The sequence below is a fragment of the Vulpes vulpes genome, chromosome 9 (assembly GCF_048418805.1).
Source record: "Vulpes vulpes isolate BD-2025 chromosome 9, VulVul3, whole genome shotgun sequence".
In the NCBI taxonomy this organism is placed as follows: Eukaryota; Metazoa; Chordata; class Mammalia; order Carnivora; family Canidae; genus Vulpes; species Vulpes vulpes.
The window spans coordinates 41,564,327-41,585,997 of record NC_132788.1 but is presented as its reverse complement, the minus strand read 5'-3'; the positions used below and the strand labels follow the sequence as shown (position 1 = coordinate 41,585,997).

Below are 21,671 nucleotides of genomic sequence, written 5' to 3'. Positions count from 1 at the left end.
GAAAGAGTTGAGATATCGATTGAAAGATGAATAGATACAGAAGATTGGGGTGTGTGTGTGTACACACACACACAGACACACACTCCAGTAATATTCACACAATGGAATATTACTCAGTCATCAAAAAGGATGGAACTGGAGGGTATTATGCTGAGCGAAATAAGTCAGAGAAAGACCATTATCTTATGTGGAATATAAGAAATAGTGTAGAGAATCAAAGGGGAAGAGGGAGGAAACTGAATAGAAATAAATCAGAGAGGGAGACAAACCATGAGAGCCTCTTAACCAGAAGAAACAAAATGGAGGTTGTTGGAGGGGAGTTGGGTAGGGGGATGGGGTAACTGGGTGACTGGCATTAAGGAGGGCACAGAAGGTGATGAGCACTGGCTGTTACATGCAATGGATGACTTACTATACCTCTGAAACTAATGATGTACTATGTGTTGTAGCTGAATTTAAATTCTTAAAAAAATCCCTTTTCTCCACTCCTATGCTCACTAAATAAACCTCTGATTACTCATTCAATGTCCAAAAATCCTCTGATGATAATAGGGTATCCTAAGTTCAGTTCTCTTTTAATGAAATGCCTATACAACAGAATCACCCAAGGAATTTTTTTTAAGCCCTAGAATTTCTGATCCAGTCAGTCTAGAGTGGGGTCTTAGAATCCTTTTTTAAAACTTCCCAGGTGACTGATACACATCTAGATTTGGAAACTACTGCCCTTGATGAGTGCTTCTCAGCCCTCCTGCACATTAGAATAATCATCGTGGCATAGGCAGTAAAATAAACACAAATAAGTCTCTTCATGGGCCAGTGGTTTTCAGTCTTGGCTGCCATGGAGAATCACCTAGGAAGCTTTTAATACTGCCAGTGCCCAGGTCTCAGTCCAGAGCAATTAAACTGGAATTTCTAGGATGGTTGGGAAGGCATCGGCATTTTTTCAAATGTTATCCAGGTGATTCCAAGACATGGACAAGGTTTAGAATCAACTGCCCTGGATGAAGGGTCAGCAAACTTTTCCTGTAAATGGCCAGAGAATAACTTTAGGCTATGCTGTCTGTCACAGTTACCTTCCTGCCATTGTAGCACAAAGCAACCACAGGCCATACATTAGTGAGTTGTGCATAGCTGTACTCCAATAAAAACAAGCAGCCAGCTGAATTTGGCCGTAGTTTGCAGAATCCAAGTTCTAGATGGAGAACACACGTACTCTGGTTACTGGAAACTGGAGAACTATGTCCTTCATTGTAAATATTGGCATTTCAAATCACAAAATGAATAAAATAATGTAAATATATAATTCTTAGTACAATTCCGGACTCAGTAGGGGCTTGAAAAGCAGTCTCGTTTGATTAGCACAAGACAGTCCTGTGAACCAGATGGATTCTGGTTGTGCTGACAGAAGTTTGTGGATGTACATAGCCTCAAATTGTTACTTAGGGACTGCTTTCTTGGGGATGATATACAGCTAAAATATGATCCAGATGGGACTTAGCCCAAGTGGCTTCATTGCCAACATTTAAGGAATAAACAAAGCAATTCTACACAAGAATTTCCAGAAAATAGATGCACGGAACACTTCCCAACCCATCTTATGAGGTCAGCATTATCCTGATGCAAAGCCAAAGAAATTACAGATCTTCCTCGACTTATGATGGAGTTATATCCCAAGAAAGCATCATAAGTTGAAAATACCCTAAGTCAAAAATGCATTTAATACACCTAACCTTATAGCTTAGCCTAACCCACTTAACTGTTCCTCAGAACTCTTCTATAAGCCTACAGTTGGGCAAAATCATCTTACACAAAGTCTACTGTATAATAAAGTGCTGAATATATCATGTAATGTACTGAATACTCTACTGAAAGTGAAAAACAAGAATGGTTGTCAGTGTGCTGGTTCTTTATTCTCATAGTCATGTGGCTGACTGGGAGCTGTTGCCCAGCATCAACAGGATCACACTGTATAATGCTAGCCTGGGAAAAGATAAAAATTCAAAATCCAAAATTCCAAGTGCAATTTCTACTGGATGTGTGTCCCTTTCATGTGATCATAAAGTCAAAAAATCCTAAGTCTAACATAGTAAGCTGGTGACTGTACATGAAAAGTGAACTACTGTTAAAATAAAGAAGTCAGGGCAGCCCTGGTGGCTTAGTGGTTTAGTGCCGCCTTTGGCCCAGTGTGATCCTGGAGACCTGGGATTGAGTCCCATGTCAGGCTCCCTGCATGGAGCCTGCTTCTCCCTCTGCCTGTGTCTCTGCCTCTCTCTGTATGTCTCTCATGAATAGATAAATGAAATCTTTAAAAAATAAAATAAAATATCTCTCATGAACATAAACAAAAAATTCACAACAAAATGTTAACAGATCAAGCAACATATGAAAAAGATAACACATCTATCTGTCCAAGTGGAATTTATTCAGAGAATTCAAGGCTGGCTCAACATTTGAAAATCACTTAATGCACCATACTAACAGACTAAAGGAAATTAAAAAAAAAAAATCTTAAACACATGACTATATCAATAGACGCAAAAGAAAAATTTAACAAAATTCAAAATCCCATCCATGATAAAAATTCTCGGGACAGCCCGGGTGGCTCAGCAGTTTAGCACCTCCTTCGGTCCAGGGTGTGATCCCGGGGTCCTGGGGTCGAGTACCATGCTGGGCTCCCTGCATGGAGCCTGCTTCTCCCTCTGCCTATGTCTCTGCCTCTCTCTGTGTGTCTCTCATGAATAAATAAATAAAATCTTAAAAAAAAATTCCCAAAAAACTAGGATCAAGCTGATAAAAGGCATTAACAGTAGAAAAGACTAGACACACACACACACACACACACAAAAAAAAAAGACACAAAAAAAAAAAAAAAAAAAGAAAAGACTAGACACTTTGCCTGTAAGATTGGGAATAAGTCAAGGGTATCCATCATTTTATGTAAATTAGATCTCGATAACCTTAAATAAAAAGCCTAAACAGATGCTCTAAAGCCAGCACTAATATATGTTTGAGGCCCTTGGTAAAAGTATCATTACCTAACCTATCGAGGTAGGTAAGGCCAATTAGGTGGCCGGTGATTTACATAAGGAAACCAAAAAATCCAAAATCCCTGTCTCTCATAGTATGACTTCCTCCTTTTATACCAGCTGTTCTCAGTGTGGTCCCTAGATTAGTAGCATCACCATCACCTAAGAACTTAATAGAAATGCAAATTCTCAGACTTAAACTCCAACCTCCTGAATCACAAGTTCTAGGGGTGAATCCCTGCAGTCTGTGTTTTTAAAAGCCCTCTCATGATCCTGATGCACAGAAAAAGTTTGAGAATCACAGCCTTTTTTGTTTTTTTATTTATTCATGATATACATAGAGAGAGAGAGAGAGAGGGAGAGACACAGGCAGAGGGAGAAGCAGGCTCCACGCAGGGAGCCTGACGCAGGACTCGATCCCGGGACTCCAGGATCACACCCTGGGTCAAAGACAGGCGCTAAACCGCTGAGCCACCCAGGGATCCCCGAGAATCACGGCTTTACACAATACTAAGGACCTCTAGCATCCCAGCTTCATTTAGTGTGGGCCTGTGTTGAATCCAATTTTGCAAACTATTAAAACCACATTCACTGGGGCACCTGGGTGCCCTGGGCACCTGGCTCAGGGCGTGATTCTGGAGTCTGGGGATAGTCCCACATTGGACTCCCTGCATGGAGCCTGCTTCTCTCTCTGCCTATGTCTATGCCTCTCTCTCTGTGTCTCTCATGAATAAATAAATAAAATCTTTAAAAATAATAAATAAATAAATAAATAAATAAATAAAATCTTAAAAACACACACACATCCACCTTTTTGAATTAAACGTATCTAGAATTAACTTGTATAAGGGGATCATACTGATATTTGAAAAGCACATTCAAAATCCATTCTTTCACGTGTTCCTGAAATTCTTGAAGATATAAATTAGCAGTCCCTAAATTCTTCCTACAAGCTAGATTTCTTTGGATTTGGCCTCCAGAGGGCATGCTGGAGTCTTAACACTAGCCATGGGTTTGGGAATAGAGTGCAGTGGCAAAAGAGTAATTAGTTTTTTCTGGTAAACAGACCCCCTCAAGTGAAAATGTCTTAAGAAAGAAACATCTGGGCAGCCTGGGTGGCTCGGTGGTTTAGCGCCGCCTTCAGCCCAGGGCCTGATCCTGGGGACCCAGGATTGAATCCCAAGTTGGGCTCCCTGCATGGAGCCTGCTTCTCCCTCTGCCTGTGTCTCTGCCTCTCTCTCATGAATAAATAAATAAAATCTTAAAAAAAAAAAAAAAAAAAAAGGAAAGAAAGAAACATCCTCCTTCTAAGTGAAGAAGTTGCTTCCTTCCTCAATCATTTTCTCACTTAATTCTCAGGGTCCTATCAGTGCTCCGATTTTCATACATTAGATCCTGTAAGGCAGTGAATTCAACAGCTGTGCCAATTCTGGAGACTCAAGATTTGTTTTTGCTAAGTATTACACCTGGAAGAAATGGCATTCTTTAGGATTCTGTAGGTTGGTTTGTGGATTTGAAATTGTTACTCACTTACTTTAAACTTTCCAATACACCCAGAAGCAACCACTCCACAATCCTGATTTTTTCACATTGTGTTGTCCAGAACCTTGCTGTAAATTGGGCATATGATTTCATGTGACCAGACAGGATAGCTATTTCACAACTGCCAGCCGAAAACAGCTAGATTTCCCACCTAGAGCCACTGCCTAATCTATCTCAATCAGATAACTAATTTCTACTTCCACAATTTTCTGGCCATGTGTTCCCCATAACACCAACTATCTGATGCCAATTACGGTAGCATTCAGAGATCCTGACTGGAAGCAACAAAAAGTACTGCTTGTCTTAAACACACTGGATTTACTGGGATGCTAGTAGAGGCTCACAGCTTCAATAAAAACCAAAGAATAGGTAAGAAGACAATCGTTAGCCAAAGGGGAGCCACAGAGATAAAACAACAAGCACAGCAATAATCATGCAGCACAAAGGGCATTGCTTCTGCCAGTGATGATGACTCACCTCACTGTCTTCATCAAGCCCTTGTGAACTAGAGTCCAGGTCCAGGAAAGAAGTCTGATTGGCTTACTCAGGACACATACCTGGCCCACAAGGGAACAAGGAGCAGTGAGGCATGCCCTCTTAGAATTCTAGAGAGGGAGGCATGCACGATCTTCCCCCAAGACAACACACAACGAGGAAAGGTGATTCACCTCAGGAACTCAGATCAGAAAGTGAGAATGGATGCCAGACAGCCAAAATCAGACAAATGAATTCTACAAAGTGGAAGATGAAATAAAGGGCAATGGAATGTGAAATAAAGCTAAACTTGCCTATCTTTCCCCAAAGCTAAACCCTGTTACGGAATATTTAAGAAACAAACAGAAGAATCACCTTATTTTCAAAATGGCTAAAAACAAACCGTTATTTTCCTCGTCTGTCCTATATCAACTCTACTCCTGGGTGTAACCAAATGGTAGATTGTATTAAGTTTCCTTCTAAGGAAATATTTTAGCTAAAAAAGTGAAGAGGGAATGACAGATTTAGAATTGCCATCTTGCAACCCCTAATAAAGATATGTATGAATGCATCAGTGGCCACCTATAATAGAAAATGAGAGCCCATCAGGGATCCCTGGGTGGCTCAGCGGTTTAGTGCCTGCCTTTGGCCCAGGGCGTGATCCTGGAGTCCCGGGATTGAGTCCCACGTCGGGCTCCCAGCATGGAACCTGCTTCTCCCTCCTCCTGTGTCTCTGCCTCTCTATGTCTATCATAAATAAATAAATCTTTTTTTAAAAAAAAAAGAAAGAAAAGAAAATGAGAGCCCATTAAGCATTAGGTATCTTTTTTTATGAGACAACACACCAGCTATGAAGTGATCTTTTCAAAAATAATAAACCTAAACATGATCAAATTTGTAGATTCAACTAGCAATTTATAGAAAATGTAGGTGAGAACATGTGAAACTACATTACAAAGATGCAAATGGCAAAATCTAATCTGTGAGAAATTCTACAGAACTTTGTTTCTTTAACAAACAGCAAGAAAAAAACAAGAGATGGAAATATAACCCATAAATGGAGACAAATGGCACAGGTACCTGGGCAACTCAGTCGGTTAAATGTCTTTGGCTCAAGTCATGATCTTAGGATCCTAGGATCAAGTCCCGCATGGGAATCCCTGCTCAGCGAGGAGCCTGCTTCTCCTTCTCCCACTACCCTACACTTGTGTGCACTCTCTAATAAATAAATAAAATCTTTAAAAAAAAAAAAAGACAAATGGCACAAAAACCAATCATAATGTGAGTTACTTGGATCCTGATTCAAACAAAACAGCTGCAAAAAAAAAAAAAAATTCTTACATTCATTGAACCATCAGGAATTTGAATACTGACTGGACATTCAATTACAAGGAATTATCATTCACTTAGATATAGTAATATTGTGGTTATGGTCAGCTTTATAAACTGAAATATTTCAGCACAGAAATGATGTCTTAAGTTTTTCAAGATAATATTGAGGGGGAAAATTAATGAAAAACTTAGATGAAATTAGACTGGGCATAAGTATATTATGGAAGCTAGACGACAGGACTATGAGATTATACTGTATTTTTCTACCTACCTTTGGATATTTGAAAATTTCCATAATAAACAGTTTAAAAAGAAGAATACACCATTTCTTGTGCTTTACCAGGTCCTTTTGTCTTCTCAATTTCTCTAATATACTGCCTACTTGGAAGCCATGGCACATAACAGAGCAAGGCCATGGCCGCCCTAGCCTTTCTGGATCTTGTGACTTTCTCACATGATCAGGCAAGACATCAGTAGTATTAAGTTCAGCAGCGTTCAGCCTATGACTTACATATTTCTTTGGTCATAACTTCTTTGATAACTATGTTTATGGTGACTATGACAACTAAAGTACTGTAAGTACATTCAATACTCTGTGAAATAACATTAGGAATGCTAAAAGTTAAATCTAGTACTTTAACCCCCATGTAATTCTCTTTTCAAATTAAAGGTCTACCTATTCACTAAAATGGTTAGGTTTAGGGGCACCTGGGTGGCATAGTTGGGTAAGTGTCCAACTTGGTTTCAGCTCAGGTCATGATCTTGGGGTCCTGAGATCGAGCCGTCATGGGGCCCGTGCTGAGCATGGAGTCTGCTAAAGTTTTTTTTAACCCTCTCTCTCTAAAATAAATAGATAGAATCTTTAAAAAACAAAACAAAATGATTAGGCTGGGCAGCCCAGGTGGCTCAGCAGTTTAGCGTCACCTTCAGTCCAGGGCCTGATCCTGGAGACCCGGGATGGAGTCCCCACATCAGGCTCCCTGCGTGGAGCCTGCTTCTCCCTCTGCCTGTGTCTCTGCCTCTCTCTCTCTCTCTCTCTCTCTGGGTCTCTCATGAATAAATACATTAAAAAAAAAATCCCTGGATGAAAGGTGGATTCATCTTGGGGAACAAGACATATATGAGGTCTCAAATTACTACTTCACAGATTAATTACAAAAGGAAAGCTGTACTCTTACAATGGAGAATTCTGGCAGCTGCCACCTGTTAACCAAGCGATCACACTTAGCAACACCAATAAATGAGACAACCTAATATTTTACGGCTCCTGATGTGATGCAGTTAAGTGCGTATCACTATATTTGTAGACTTCTTGCCAAAATTCGTCCTGAATCTACCCAGGAGAAAATGAAGCAATCTGATAATTGGTGAATTTACATGAAGGTTATGTTATGTTGGGTGTTTCTATATTGTTTGTCCAGTTTTTCTCTATGTTTGAACGTTTTCAAAATAAAAAGTTGGTGAAAACATAACTTACTTTTTGTATGATTTCTATATAACACAGAAAACAAATAAAAATGGTGGTTTAAGTCATGGGTTAAAATCAGTCCACCTCTCCAAAAGTAAAAAAGCCCAGGCAAAACTGCAGCAGCATTCAGCCTGGTCTTTTACTGACACAAAGCCATATCCTCTGTGACCTCTATTTGGTCACAGAGATGAACAATATAGCTTCTTCCTGTCTCCACCAGGTCAAGACACTGAAGAGAAGCAAAAAGACAAAGTACAACTGACAAGGCACGTCTACTGACTCCAGAAATAAATCTGAGATCTGGAAGCAAACTAAATTTTCAAGACTTGATTTATTTTTAAAAGAAAAAACATGTTAAAAATTCCTTTACTTTTTCAATCAGGAAATTAAACAATCCCTGATGAAATTTGATTTAAAAACCAATGAATGCTTATTTCTTATTCTTTAATATGACTTAAGGGTCTACAATATAACAAACTAAAAGTATAAGTTCTTATGTAAGCATTTATTGTACATGAAGTAATCTAAATCTGTTTTGAAATCATGAGCTAAATAAGAAATCCCATGAAGTGTCACATCACTTTTGGTTTTGCTTTACTGAAAAGCAAGTCAAAACTTAGTTAATATATACTTAGATTCTATGTATTTGATTAAAAAAAAAATTAAACCAATTATAAATTTTAGTGGAAGATCATACACAACTGTCTGTTTTTCAAAAATAATCTACTTGTTCAGATCATCTTTTATATTCTTGAATGTCGACACTCAAAAGAATAACAAACTACAGAGGAGCTCTGGGTTATATTCATATGTACTTCTGAAAGAGGGATAACACTCATCGCAAAGGACAAAATTATAAAAAATGGTAAGCCTTTCAGTTATATTTTGTATTGAGGGTAAGAGTGAAACGGTGTTGTTTATAGCAAAAGCCATCCCATGGTGTGTGTGTCAAATATGTGCTTACTTTTTTGCCAATCCCTCAGCACTTCCAGACAATAAAATCCACAAATTCCTTTATTCTCATACCTACCAAAAGGCTTAATATAGAATTAGATTGCACCCTCATTTGGTATGTTTCTACCTAAGGATGTTTCTATCCTTTATTGTGAATTTTATCATTTTAATTTTAATAAAATATATTTTAATCAGCCACCAACCTACAAAGTTCCTCTTGAACCCAAAGCTATTTTCAAAAGCAAACAGAAACAAGGAAAATACTAAACTAATTCTTCAATAAGGCCACAGCATCTGAAGGAAAAATGCCTAGTTTGACACCTAGGCAAGCAACTCAGACATATCTGCAACCAAGTCTTATGAAGAAATCCAAATAATGCCAACTTCAAGCACACACTAAAGACTGCAGAGATTAAGAAACAGCAAACTATGCAGCACAGATACAGGCCAGAAGAACTGAGTGATGCTAATGACTGTTGCTAATACTGGGGCAAAAGCGAGCAAAGACAAAACAAAGGTTCTCAAGGCTGGAGTGCTTTTCAAAAGTACACTTCCTGGGATCCATCCCACACCAGTCCTTTTGGAATTTCTGAGATTCAGATCCAATACCAAATTTTTTTCACAAGATTCCCAGTGATTTGTGAATCTAGCAATGAGGATCACTAGTATAAATACAAAGAAGGTAAAAGAGGAAGAGAGGAAGCGAAGACCTTCAGAAAGTATTAATCACAATTACTAATTTCTGTTTAAAGCATCTGCTTTTCCAATTAAATCATGCTTATTAATTTCACAGTACCCTCTACTGGTCAGGAAGGGTATGAAATATTCTTAGAACTATGGTCACAAGAAATTTCCCGTTTTCTTAATTAGTTGAAAGAGAATATATCTAGAAGCAATTAGCAAACCTTCATTATTTCTCTTTTTTCATAACCTAAGTGTAAAACGATTTGGCAAATACTATAGTGGCAAAAATGTTTTCAACTTAATCTCAACAGTAATTTTTAAAAATGTGTCATATGGTTTTATTTCAAAGTTTGTCATCCTTTACACTACTTTTTATTTTATTTTATTTTATTTTATTAAAGATTTGATTTATTTATTCATGAGAGACACAGAGAGAGAGGCAGAGACACAGGCAGAGGGAGAAGCAGGCTCCATGTGGGGAGCCCGATGTGGGACTCGATCCCAGGACCCTGGGATCATGCCCTGAGCCAAAAGCAGACGTTCAACCACTGAGCCACCCAAGCGTCCCACTACTGAGATTTTAAATCAAATGATTTTTGGTTGCAGGGAGCAAACTCTGAATGTAAACAGTTTTAAAATATTCAGTAATAACTTTGACATAGAAGACTGTTTCAACATAAATTATGAGTTTTAAAAATTATATTCCTTTAGTATTTTTGTTATGTGACCATAACTCTGTCTTTTCTGTTGTAGGAATTTTTCAGCATCCCTGTCCTCTACTAGATGCTAGTAGCAGCCCTTCCTCAAAGTCATGAAAACCAAAAACATCTCTACATATTATTGGATGCCCTCCTCCCTGGCCCCTAAAAGGGGAGAAGCAATATAGCCTTCAGTTGCAAATCAGTGACCTAACCAATTAAGATGTTCCCGAAAAATTGATAATCAGAAAATACTTTTTAATTAGTGAAAGATGACCCATTTACTGATTAAATCTAAAACTCATGAATTTTTGTATACCAAGTTCATAAGGAACATCTCATAAGAAAGAACAACCATAATGAAAATTTATTTTTAAATAATTATGGAATCTGTTCAGGGATATAGTGTGTGTACATGAATATTGTAATTTTTTCTATTTAATCATCTTGTGATATATAAATCTATGCATTACAAGGTTATCAACATATGCTGGTTGGTTTTTCATTTTAAAGACAAGACCAAAATCAAAACCTTTGAACTTATTATACTTTCCAAATTGAAAGAATCAAATAGCTACAATTCTAAAATAGCATCAATAAATCCAGTATTTTTCTTGTAAGTATCAACAGGCTATAGTGAAACAAGGTAAAATATAAATACCCTACTCTGTACTTAATTTGAAGTGTTACCAGTGAAATCAATTACAGATGTTTATTCTGAGATGCTACTATGAAGGTTGTAGACTCAAATGCTGATAATGGTAATCAAAATTAAATTTATGGGATACCCAGAAAACAGACTGGATTGAAACCTGTACAATTTTAAAATACTCATTAACAACAATTTTTGAAAGACATATAGAAGGCTATTATTTTCATATAAATTGGGAGTTTTAAAATCATTTCCCTTTAGTGCTTCAACTGTCACATGGCCATAAACCAAAGATTAAATCATTTCAAATGATCACAAATACTATTTAGGCAAAAATTCTCATGTGTCAGTACTTTTAATGTTGTATACATCAAATTATAGTAAAAAGATGACTATAAACAACATGCAGCCCCTCTATTTTCATGAACAGCACAACAGATTACAGTAAACCAAGTTTATATTCCACCATCAAGTGTGGTTCTCCCATTAGTTCACTTTGTGACGGGTCTGAAAACAAACAAAAACAAACATATTAAAGATTCTCAAAAAAAGATAAAATCAATTATTCCACTAACATAAAAATCTAGAACAAGCAAAACTAAAAGTGACAGAAAACAGACTGGTGGCTGCCTGAGGCCAAAGGTGGGGAACTGACTGCAAAGGGTTCAAGGAAGCTTTATAGGGTGATAAATACTTTGACTGGGGGGATATTACACAGTAGTACACATTTGCTAACATTCACAGAACTGTACACTTAAAATGAGTACATTCTATTGTATGTCAACTATACCTCAATACAGTTGACTGGAAAAAAAAAAAAAGACAACAGATTGAAAAAGTTCTCCTTTTTCAAAACTTAAGTTTTCCAGTAAGCTTCCCAGATGACTCTAGGAAACAATTTCTAATTAAAAGATTGAGCAGTCTTTTAATCTAGTTTACAAAAACATTTTATTTCTATTTTGTGCTGTTACGTACACAAACATAAATCAGAATTTGAGACCAAGAAAATCTTTAAAATTTTTACTATCTTATTTTTAGATAGCAAATATACAAAAGTCTTATTTTAACTGTACAATACACATAGAATAGCTTTTTAAAATTAATGCTAATAGTAAGCTAAAGCCTTTTTCCATTTCTGCCCTCTATTCCTCAAATAGGATTAAAAAACCAATGAACCGTAAAATCAGTTTGTAAAAATAGCCATCCACACGTACAGACATATTCTCAAAAATTAAATTAAATTTTTAAAAAGTGAAAAAAGCATCCAGCAATAAATGCACTGATGTATCACACATACTGTAAGATATACATAGTATCCCAATTGTGTTTTTAAAAAAAACAAACCACTAAGCAATGCCAAATTTCTGACTCAGTATAAAGACACACAGAAAAAAAGTTTGAAAGGAAATACACTAAATGAAAACAGCAAGTAAGTGAAGAATAAGGGAGAGAAATGGGTTTGAGGGTAATCATGGAGGGCTTGAGTTTCAGCTGTAATGTTTTAAATTGTTAAACAAAGAATATATTAATTTATATAACTTTTATATATACCTTTTAAACTCTGCTTTAAGCTCTAACTTTAATAAAGTACATGCTTATTAAATAAGTCACTTATATCATAAAACCATACACCACATCAGCAAGGCAATGGCCTTTATGATTCTGCTCTGCCACTACCTTCCTGTGAGACCAAGAGGGAGGACTAAGCCTCTCCATCAGTCTGTTTAACCACCTTAGAGTGAGGGAACTGGAGTAAACAGAAGATCTCTTTTAGCACTGAAAGTCTAGTTTTGATTTTACTATTGCCCTCAGTCCCTTCCCCCCTTCCTTGTAAAATGCACAGATTTTTCTTAACCAAGTACTTCCCTGATGAGAAGGAAAACCCTATCACTTCCAACTCTTAACTCAAAACCCTGTAGCCACATGGGCCTTCTTAACACACTCATGTGTGTTGGGAGACAGTTCTCTATATAAGTCTTTTACAATTCTGTAAGTCTTGGATACACTGCCTGCCTTTGTTCTAGACTCTCTTTCCAAAGCTGTTTCTAAAGTGAACAGCCTAAGACCAAGATCATGACTCTTCTGGAGCACAGAACAGGAAGGCTTCTTTACTATTATGGAAGATTCAGATGTCCTGATCGGGGTGGGGGTGGGGTTTCCTCAAACTATATATGTGGCATCATCTGACCTTCTTCTTGGTGCTCTGTGAGAGCTGGGGTTCAGGAAACCAACAGGAAAGCTGATACTCCAGCCCCTCTACTGCTGTGGGTAATCAACTGTTCTTTGACTCTTGGAGTCCTGTCTTCTGCCAGGGTCCATAAAACCACAGCAAGCCAACCTCTTAGCTTATAGATTAAGAAAACCTCTCAGGGATGCCTGGGTGGCTCAACAGTTAAGCATCTGCCTTCAGCTCAGGGCGTGATCCTGGAGTCCCGGGATCAAGTCCCACATCGGGGTTCCCTGCATGGAGCCTGCTTCTCTCTCTGCCTATGTCTCTGCCTCTCTCTCTCTCTCTGTGTGTGTGCCTTTCATGAATAAATAAATAAAATCTTCTAAAAAAAAAAGGAAAGGAAAGGAAAGGAAAGAAAACCTCTTAAAACCCCTTCAGAGTTCTTCAGCTGTCTCTCAGGTTAAACCCCCCAACAGGGATCCCTGGGTGGCGCAGCGGTTTGGCGCCTGCCTTTGGCCCAGGGCGCGATCCTGGAGACCCGGGATCGAATCCCACGTCGGGCTCCCGGTGCATGGAGCCTGCTTCTCCCTCTGCCTGTGTCTCTGCCTCTCTCTCTCTCTTTGACTATCATAAATAAAAAAAAAAAAAAAAAAAAAAAAAAAACCCAACATATTGCTTCTTCTGCCTAAAATATTCTTCCCTCTACTTTTGATTAACTAATTCACACATCTTTTAGCAATCAAGTTATGTCATATTCCCAGAAGTGCCTGTCTCTCCCACTCAACAACAAACTGTATCACTCCCTTTTTATTCCTAGAATTTATCACAATTTGTAATTTTATGTTTGCTTTTATCTGTTTATCTCCCCACGTAGAAAAGTTTTTTTACTGCTGTATATTCAGAGCTTGCCCAGTGCCGGACACATAATAAATACTTGACTGAGTAAATGCTTAACAAGCACCACTCATTTTCTTTACAAAAAGGCAGGAGTTGATTTTTAAATAAATGTATTTTTGTAACTAACATAAAGATAAAAATATAGACACATGAACTATCACTTCGCTAATTTACAACAAGGTATAAGTGCAACGTAAAAAGTTTAGGAATTCCAGATTTTCTTGCATTGAAAAAATTCCCACAGGGATGATTCTCAAAGGGGAGGCTCATCAGACTTCTGTTGTGTCCATAGCATTTCCTTACCAGACATCAGCAGCCAAGCAAAACTAATATAATTTAATCCTGTTGGGTTTTTCTGTTTCTCCTGAACTGCTGGGGCATAATGAGCAGAAGCAATACTAAACAGAATTCTATTTGTTTATCTTCTTCAGATCAGAAAAAATAGAGGCTGCTGCATGTATTGTTCTAACTTAAAAGTTATTCATCTCATACATAATAAAAGTATCCAAGGAATTTTATTAAAAATTACAGATTCCTCTTTTCTAGTCACTACCTATAGAATCACAAAATTTCTTCAGGGGTGGGAGCTATTTTTTTTTTTTTTTTTAAGAAAACTTTTTTTTCTAGTCATTTAAAAAACTAGTCATATCCCACAAATATTTTGAATACTGAAACAACAACTGTTGTTTAAGCTACCCTTATATACTCTATTAGATTCACACCTTAGACTTATTCACATCTTAGACTATAACCACAGGACGTGAAATGAAGGACCGTTGTTAGTTTACTGAGTGACTATCACCTCCATAACTAACTTCCACCTTTAAAATCAGTTAAACAACAGTTGTTATGATTAAATTTTGTCTTATTGTAATAAACACAAGTAAACCCAATGAGCTATTAACTCCATAATGATGAGGATGCTGTCGGTTTTGTTTGCTTCTGTTGCCTTTTCATTATTAGGGCTCCATAAAAAGGTGCTGAATGACACTCACCATTAAGAATATCTTCAAATCCAATAGTCTCATCATTACCCCTTAAAATATCCAATGAAAGGTTTGAGCTTGGAAGAAATGGAAGACGCTGAACCTTCAGGAAAAATATGAAAGGGTAAGATTAGAGAAAACCAAGGGGGAAAAAAGAAACCAAAACATAATCTAATTTCATTCATTCTTTATTCGTAAAATTCACAAAACTAAATAAAACGATAGTAACCAGTGGAAAAAAACACCAGTTCCTATTTTAGACCCAAACCAAACTTTAAAATTCCTTGAAGCTTTATTCAAAATATATAAAGACACTGAAAAGTATGGTTTTTATTAACACATAATAATCCCATCAGCTTTGTACATATTTGGGGGCTTTGCTTCTGCTCCCAGGAATACCACATCAATACATATGATGAAATGCAAAAATCTCAGAGCCTAATGTCATATCTAGTTCCTAATAAAGGTGGGATGATCAAATTCCTGAAGATATTCCAACTCAATAAGAGCATTATTCTACTTAGTGAATTGTTTACTTCACTTTGTTATGTTGTTTTGTATTGCTCATCGTAAATGCTTAAGTTATGACCATTTCAAACAGTATTGGTAACCAGAAAGAAAGACCAGTCACTTGTGGGGTCTTCAAAATACACAATACCATTCTTTTTTTTTTTTTTCCTAATATTTCATTTATTTATTTGTGTGAGACAGAGAGAGAGGCAGAGACACAGGCAGAGGGAGAAGCAGGCTCTGTGCAGGGAGCCCAACATGAGACTCGATCCCAGAACCCCGGGATCATGCTCTGAGTTGAAAGCAGATGCTCAGCTGCTGAGCCACCCAGGTGTTCCTACACAAACCATTCTGAACTAGTGGTATCTACCTTTTTTAAGTATTAAATATATATACTGCAGACTGGTATATAAGTATGTAGTGGAGCAAGCATGGGTTGTGGAGTCAGAGACCTGGAGTCAAACTGTTTTACTACTTAACAATACTATGGCTGTTTAAGTTACCTGATCTTCTCACTCTCAATTTCCTTGTCTGTGAAACAAGATAGTATCACCTTCCTCTCAAACAAACAGGATGGTGTGGTGTAAAGTATGTATATAGTATAGTCGTTGGCATATATTTAGTATTCAATAAACTTTCATACAGCCAAACCAAATTTTCAGTTTCTGTGTTCTCTGTTAGTTGTCTAGCAATGATAATCAAAACAACGCAGGTTATTTTGGATATTGACAAAAGAATGCTAAGAGTAATAGCTAGTCAATAACTACAGGATACTAGTATTTTAAAGTTATCATAACTTTGAAATCTAAGGATGCTGTTAGAATAATTTCCACCAAGAAAAATATCTAGACTAATAATATTTTTAATTAGTAATGGCCTATAGAGTTTAGGATGAAAAAATTTCTCTAAGTTGTCAAAAATTATATGAAATATATATATATATGTATTACACACACACATATATATATATATTTATTTTTTTTCCTTTAAAAAGAAAGTAAGGAGGACAGTGGAAGAAACAAAAACGGAGCTTGTAAGTTAAACCAGAGAGCACAGGGCCTGGTAGATACCTGGTAGGTACCGTGAAAGCGCCCATGATGAACAGTGATGAGCAGACAGCTGTTACACACCCACAAGCAAGAGTTGGGACAGCACAGGGACAAGGGAGGAGGCAGAATCCCAGGCAAGGATGTGTGAATTACACGGGATTAAAACTAGGCCCGAAATATGAGCCATATGTAGCTGGAATGTGGGGAGGAAAATAAAAGGGAAGCTAACGATTCTGTGCCAAACACGTTATTTCATTTAATCTTCGGAATAACCCTAATAACCCTACACTGTTGTTACGGTTAACTCCATTTCACATTAAAAACAAACAAATGATCTGAGGCTCAGAAAGGTCTCTAACTTGTAAGTTCTTAAGATCAGTAGATGGTGGAACCAAGATTCACATCCAGGTTATTCTGACTTAGAGCCACACATGCTCTTTTAGAGCTTGATCTTTAGAAAAAGTTCTGACATAGATTCCAGGATGACTTAGACAATACAGTTGAGGGTATCAACAGAATTTACTGAAAAAGACACAGTAGTAGGAAGAACACGTACAAAAGCCAAAAGGTGAGAAAAAACTCAGCTGGGATATGCAAGCAGTTTTAGGAGGCTATGAAGTATGGTGGAGAACAAGGAGAGGTCAATTCATAAACAGCCATGCTACAGAGTTGAGTTTTAATTTGAGGGCAAAGTAAGGAGAGAGGTATGATCAAATCTGTATTTTACAAAGGTTCCTGTGGCTAGAACACGTACAATGGATCAGAGGGCAACAAAGCTCAGCATTAGTGATCTGGACGTGGCATAGTAGGTGATCAAAACCAATGTATTAGCACTGGTGAAAACATGTAATTGACTAGATGATGGAGGTACAGATGAGGTGCGGTGTGAGACAACCAAGGCTCATGCATGTTCCAATCTCTGCCCTTAGGAAGCAACCTGTTCACACAGGATGCGGAGTATGTGAGGAATAATGAGTTACCCTGTACTTACAAAGGCGAAATGTGAAGTGCCTATGTAACTTCACAGTGTCCAACTGAAGAAGTCTACAGGTTTACAGCTCAAGACAATTAAAACTTGGAAGTCATTAACATACAAATGATACCAGAAGTTATAGGAATAAACAGGAAATAACAGGATGAGGACTGGAAATGGGACCTACAAAACTGGTATTTCAAAGTTAAGAAAAAAGCAAAAGGAACCTATACACAAACACCTGAGAATAAGGTCTCAGAAACAGAGAGATATCAGGAAAGTGTGGTATTCTAAAAGCCAAGGAAAAAAGGAGTTACTGGTGTTACACACCACAGGGAGATCAAATAAAAGGAAGGCATACATACAGATAACCACACTGTTCAGGAGCAGTTTCACTGGTGTGATGAGAGCCAGAAAACAGTGGGTTGAATGAATAGAAGGTAAAGGGGCATATAGCAAATGGAGGCAACTTTAAGACACTCAACCTGCAAAAGCACACTTATAAAGAAGGTGCAATAAAGAGACTGACACAATTTTTGTTTTAAAAGACAAAAAAAGTTAGAATGTATGTAAACACTGCTGATGAGTCTGTCCAAGTGCAGACAGAGGATGAAGATATCAGTTATAGAAAGGATCCATGAAAAGATCTTACTTCCTAAAAAAAAAAAAAAAAAGATCTTACTTCCTGACATAGTGTGACACGATAGAATCTAGAGCACAAAAAAAAAAAAAAAAAGAATCTAGAGCACAGGTCGAGGACAGTTCTTAAACACCTTCAAGGACATTTCTGAAGATCTTTTCCTGAGCAACAGGTATACATAACTATATACAAACTGCCTATATACAAACATACCACAACCTGAATATTCCTAGAGGTATTTCAAATTCAATGTAACCCCCTAAAGACAGAAAAACATGAAAGTAGATACAGATAAGCTTTGGCACTAAGCTCATAATTTGAAGTTTTCCACTTAAGGCCTTCTTTTTTCTCTTTAAAGTAGGAATCCAGGTCATACCCTGAAAAGGGACAAAGTAGAATAGGCAATGGAGGAGAAGAGAAGGTAAGGCATTAGGTACTGCAGAAGACTCCTTCTAACTCATAGCAATCCACATGTGGAACATATCATAACTGACATCCATAAGCTCACCTGCTGCACTGCCTTGAATTCCATTTGTAATTTTAGTGGAGCAAACAGACCCTGGATGTTTCTTAGTGTAGAAAAATTCATTTTATCTTGGTTGAGCTGGAACTACAAGGCAAACAATATAATTTTAAATGTTACACTCAACATTCTGCTTTCAAAACAGCACTGATACATATGTAACACAACAACACTTGAAGAATTTTAGTATCCATAACTGAAATAAAAACAAAGTACTTTTATTAATTTCTTCAATAAATTTTAGAATATATATGTCTTTGTTTTATCAGGCACACAGTTGTACTTCCCCAACGTGAAATTAACACCTAAAATTGGATTTACAAAACTGCTAAATTAAGGAATGTTTTTCACATTGCAAAAGTACATTTACAAAATATCTTAGTGTTTTAGAATTACCATAAAACTGATAAAACAAAGAAAAGGCATAAATAAAATGAGATCCAGAAAGCTATATACAAGTGATAAAAATAGTGAATTTCTAAATATGAAAGTATATTAATTCAAAAGACTTCATTAAAAAAATAGTCAAACCCATTATACCATCCTGTTAAATTAAGCTACAATATTTAAACTCCACTTTTTGGGGTAAGAGGTTCCCCAGGTGGCAGGGGGACCCAAAACTCTAATATCTGTCCAGTTTGTATTGGGTCTTAATAAGCTGTTTTTTCTAGAATCATACTTTTACTAAACACTAATATTACTTCTAAAAAACTTTTACTGCAATTTAATGTAATGCAGGCAAAATGAATCAACTTGACCCATGAATTCTAATCATAGCTTCCCAAAATGGGTAGTGGATAGGATTGCAGACTGCTACAAAGGTCTGAGTTAACATTAATTATAGTAAGGTAAAGCGACTTTTGTGATCATTTTTTATTAAACTACAATCTCTTGATAAGATTTTAGGTCAGGGCGGGAGGGAGGGTTCAATCAAAAACATGAGAGATTAGTGCTCAGTTTAGACATGACCTGGGCCCATATACACTAAGTCTGAGGTAAGATACAAAACAGTACGGTTTTTAATTACTTCGGTTGAGTATAAAATTTTAACAAATGGTTCTTAGGGAAAATATGCAATATTTTATTACAGATATATATAATCTGAAGTTCTTATTGAAGGGTTTCCTTTAAATATTGAATTATGGGATGCCTGGGTGGCTCAGCGGTTGAGCATCTGCCTTTGGCTCAGGGTGTGATCCTGGGGTCCCAGGATCAAGTCCCACATCAGGCTCCCTACATGGAGCCTGCTTCTCTCTCTCTCTCTCTCTCTCTGTTTCTCTCTCTCTCTCTGTGTCTCTCATTAATAAATAAATAAAGTCTTAAAAAAAAATAAATATTGAATTATCCTCATAAAGTTACATAAAAAATTCAATTTTATAAACTTTGATGAATATATATATATCTACCTTATAATATGATGTCAAACTGGAATTATCAATCAACACATAAATTATTAACGACCACATGCAAAATTACAATTAAGCTCTGTGGTAATATACCAGAAAGCAGTCTACTATGGAGGAGGTTATATGATCTAGTTGGGAAGATATTACAACTAGACCAGGGTTTCTCAACCCTTGGCAGTACGGACACCTTGGACTACATAATTGTGGTGGTGGATGGGTACTGTCCTATATATTGTAGGACTTTTAGCAGCATCGCTGGCCTCCATCCAATTAATGCCAGTACCAAAGACCCTTCTCTCCCAATACCGCTTGTGACAATCAGACATTGCCAAATGTCCCCTGGAAGAGGTAAAATCATCTCTTGTTGAGAACTACTGGTATAAATAATGATGGTCATCTTCCATCACCATCACCACTACAGCTCCCAATCATGGAGAGCTACTATAAGCCAGTATATGCAAGGTATGGGCTATTACTAACTCCATTTCACAAATGAGGACACCAAGACTTAAAGAGAGATTAAGGAACTTGCCCAAATTCACTTAGCTACTAAGTATGGTGTCAAGAATCTAAATCTAGGGCAGCCCGGGTGGCTCAGCGGTTTAACGCCACCTTCAGCCCAGGGCATGATCCTGGAGACCCAGATCAAGTCCCACATCGGGCTCCCTGCATGGAGCCTGCTTCTCCCTCTGTCTCTGTCTCTGTCTCTCTCTCTCTCATTCTGTGTGTGTCTCTCATGAATAAATAAATAAAATCTTAAAAAAAAAAAAGAATCTAAATCTATATAGTTCAATTATACAACCCACACTACAGGACTTAACAATAGATAATAAGCCACAGAATTTTGAGAGACTGCAATTGGCTGGTGAAGTGATTAAGGAGACTACACAGAAGCAGCTGATGTAAACGGAGTCTCAAATGATTTATGCAATTTTTAAACTCTTCACCATCTGGGTCAGTCTCACTCAGATTTGTCAGTTTCTCTTTAACATGTATTGCTCAGAACTGAACCAATATTCCAAATCTAGTGGCCAGGCTAATAATTGGAAAAGTGAGACTATAATCTCCCTTAATTTGAGCCCCAACTTATCAATAACAACACTGTACCATCTTCCTGAAGCAGTAAGATACCTCTTTCTTCTTGCTCTGAATGTATTTAGAAACTCTTTAAGTTGTATTTATAGCATGTACACAGGCTATACCCGCTATACCCTCTTTGGGAGGGATCTTCTCCTACGTATAGGCTATATACTCTCTTTGGGGGTGACCCTTCCCTATCAATCTAGTTAATACTGATCTGAAACAATTCAAATGCCTATTCCTCTACAAAGCCTTCCACTAGCCCTATGCACAGGTGGTTGCTCCATCTTGGTCCTCTATAGCATTTTATAAGTGCCTATCCACTGCTTGTCCTCCCATTAAATTTTCAGCCCCTCCAGGTTGTGGATTATGTCACATTTATCTGTGTATCTACTGTGCCTACCAAGAAGATATGTCCCTCAGTAACTTGGGAAATGCAAAGCTTGAGAAAAAGGTCAAGGCTAGAGATATGGACTTGGAGGTTAACTGCTAACACGGCAGAGGAAAGATATAAAAGAAAACAGGCTCATCAAATGAGGAAGTATTATGAGAGGAATGGAAAAGGAGACTGGCCTTTAGAAATGTCCATAAAGGGGGACCTGGCTAA

General features: G+C 37.3%; 1 protein-coding gene across 2 annotated transcripts in view; it reads right to left on the bottom strand.

Annotated features, from left to right (window-relative positions):
- Window positions 1-10,519: 10,519 nt before the first annotated feature.
- The window catches only part of POMP (proteasome maturation protein), a 131,922-nt gene continuing 120,770 nt past the window's right edge, over window positions 10,520-21,671 (bottom strand). Inside the window, exons 4-6 of one of the 2 annotated variants that reach the window (XM_025996720.2) lie at window positions 18,564-18,665; window positions 14,893-14,986; window positions 10,520-11,337 (exon numbers count right to left, since the gene is read on the bottom strand). In XM_025996720.2, coding sequence (XP_025852505.1) covers window positions 11,270-11,337; window positions 14,893-14,986; window positions 18,564-18,665 — 264 coding nt within the window. In that variant the 3' untranslated portion in view covers window positions 10,520-11,269. The remainder of the gene's footprint in view (window positions 11,338-14,892; window positions 14,987-18,563; window positions 18,666-21,671) is intronic. The other variant, XR_011994226.1, reaches the window with a different exon arrangement.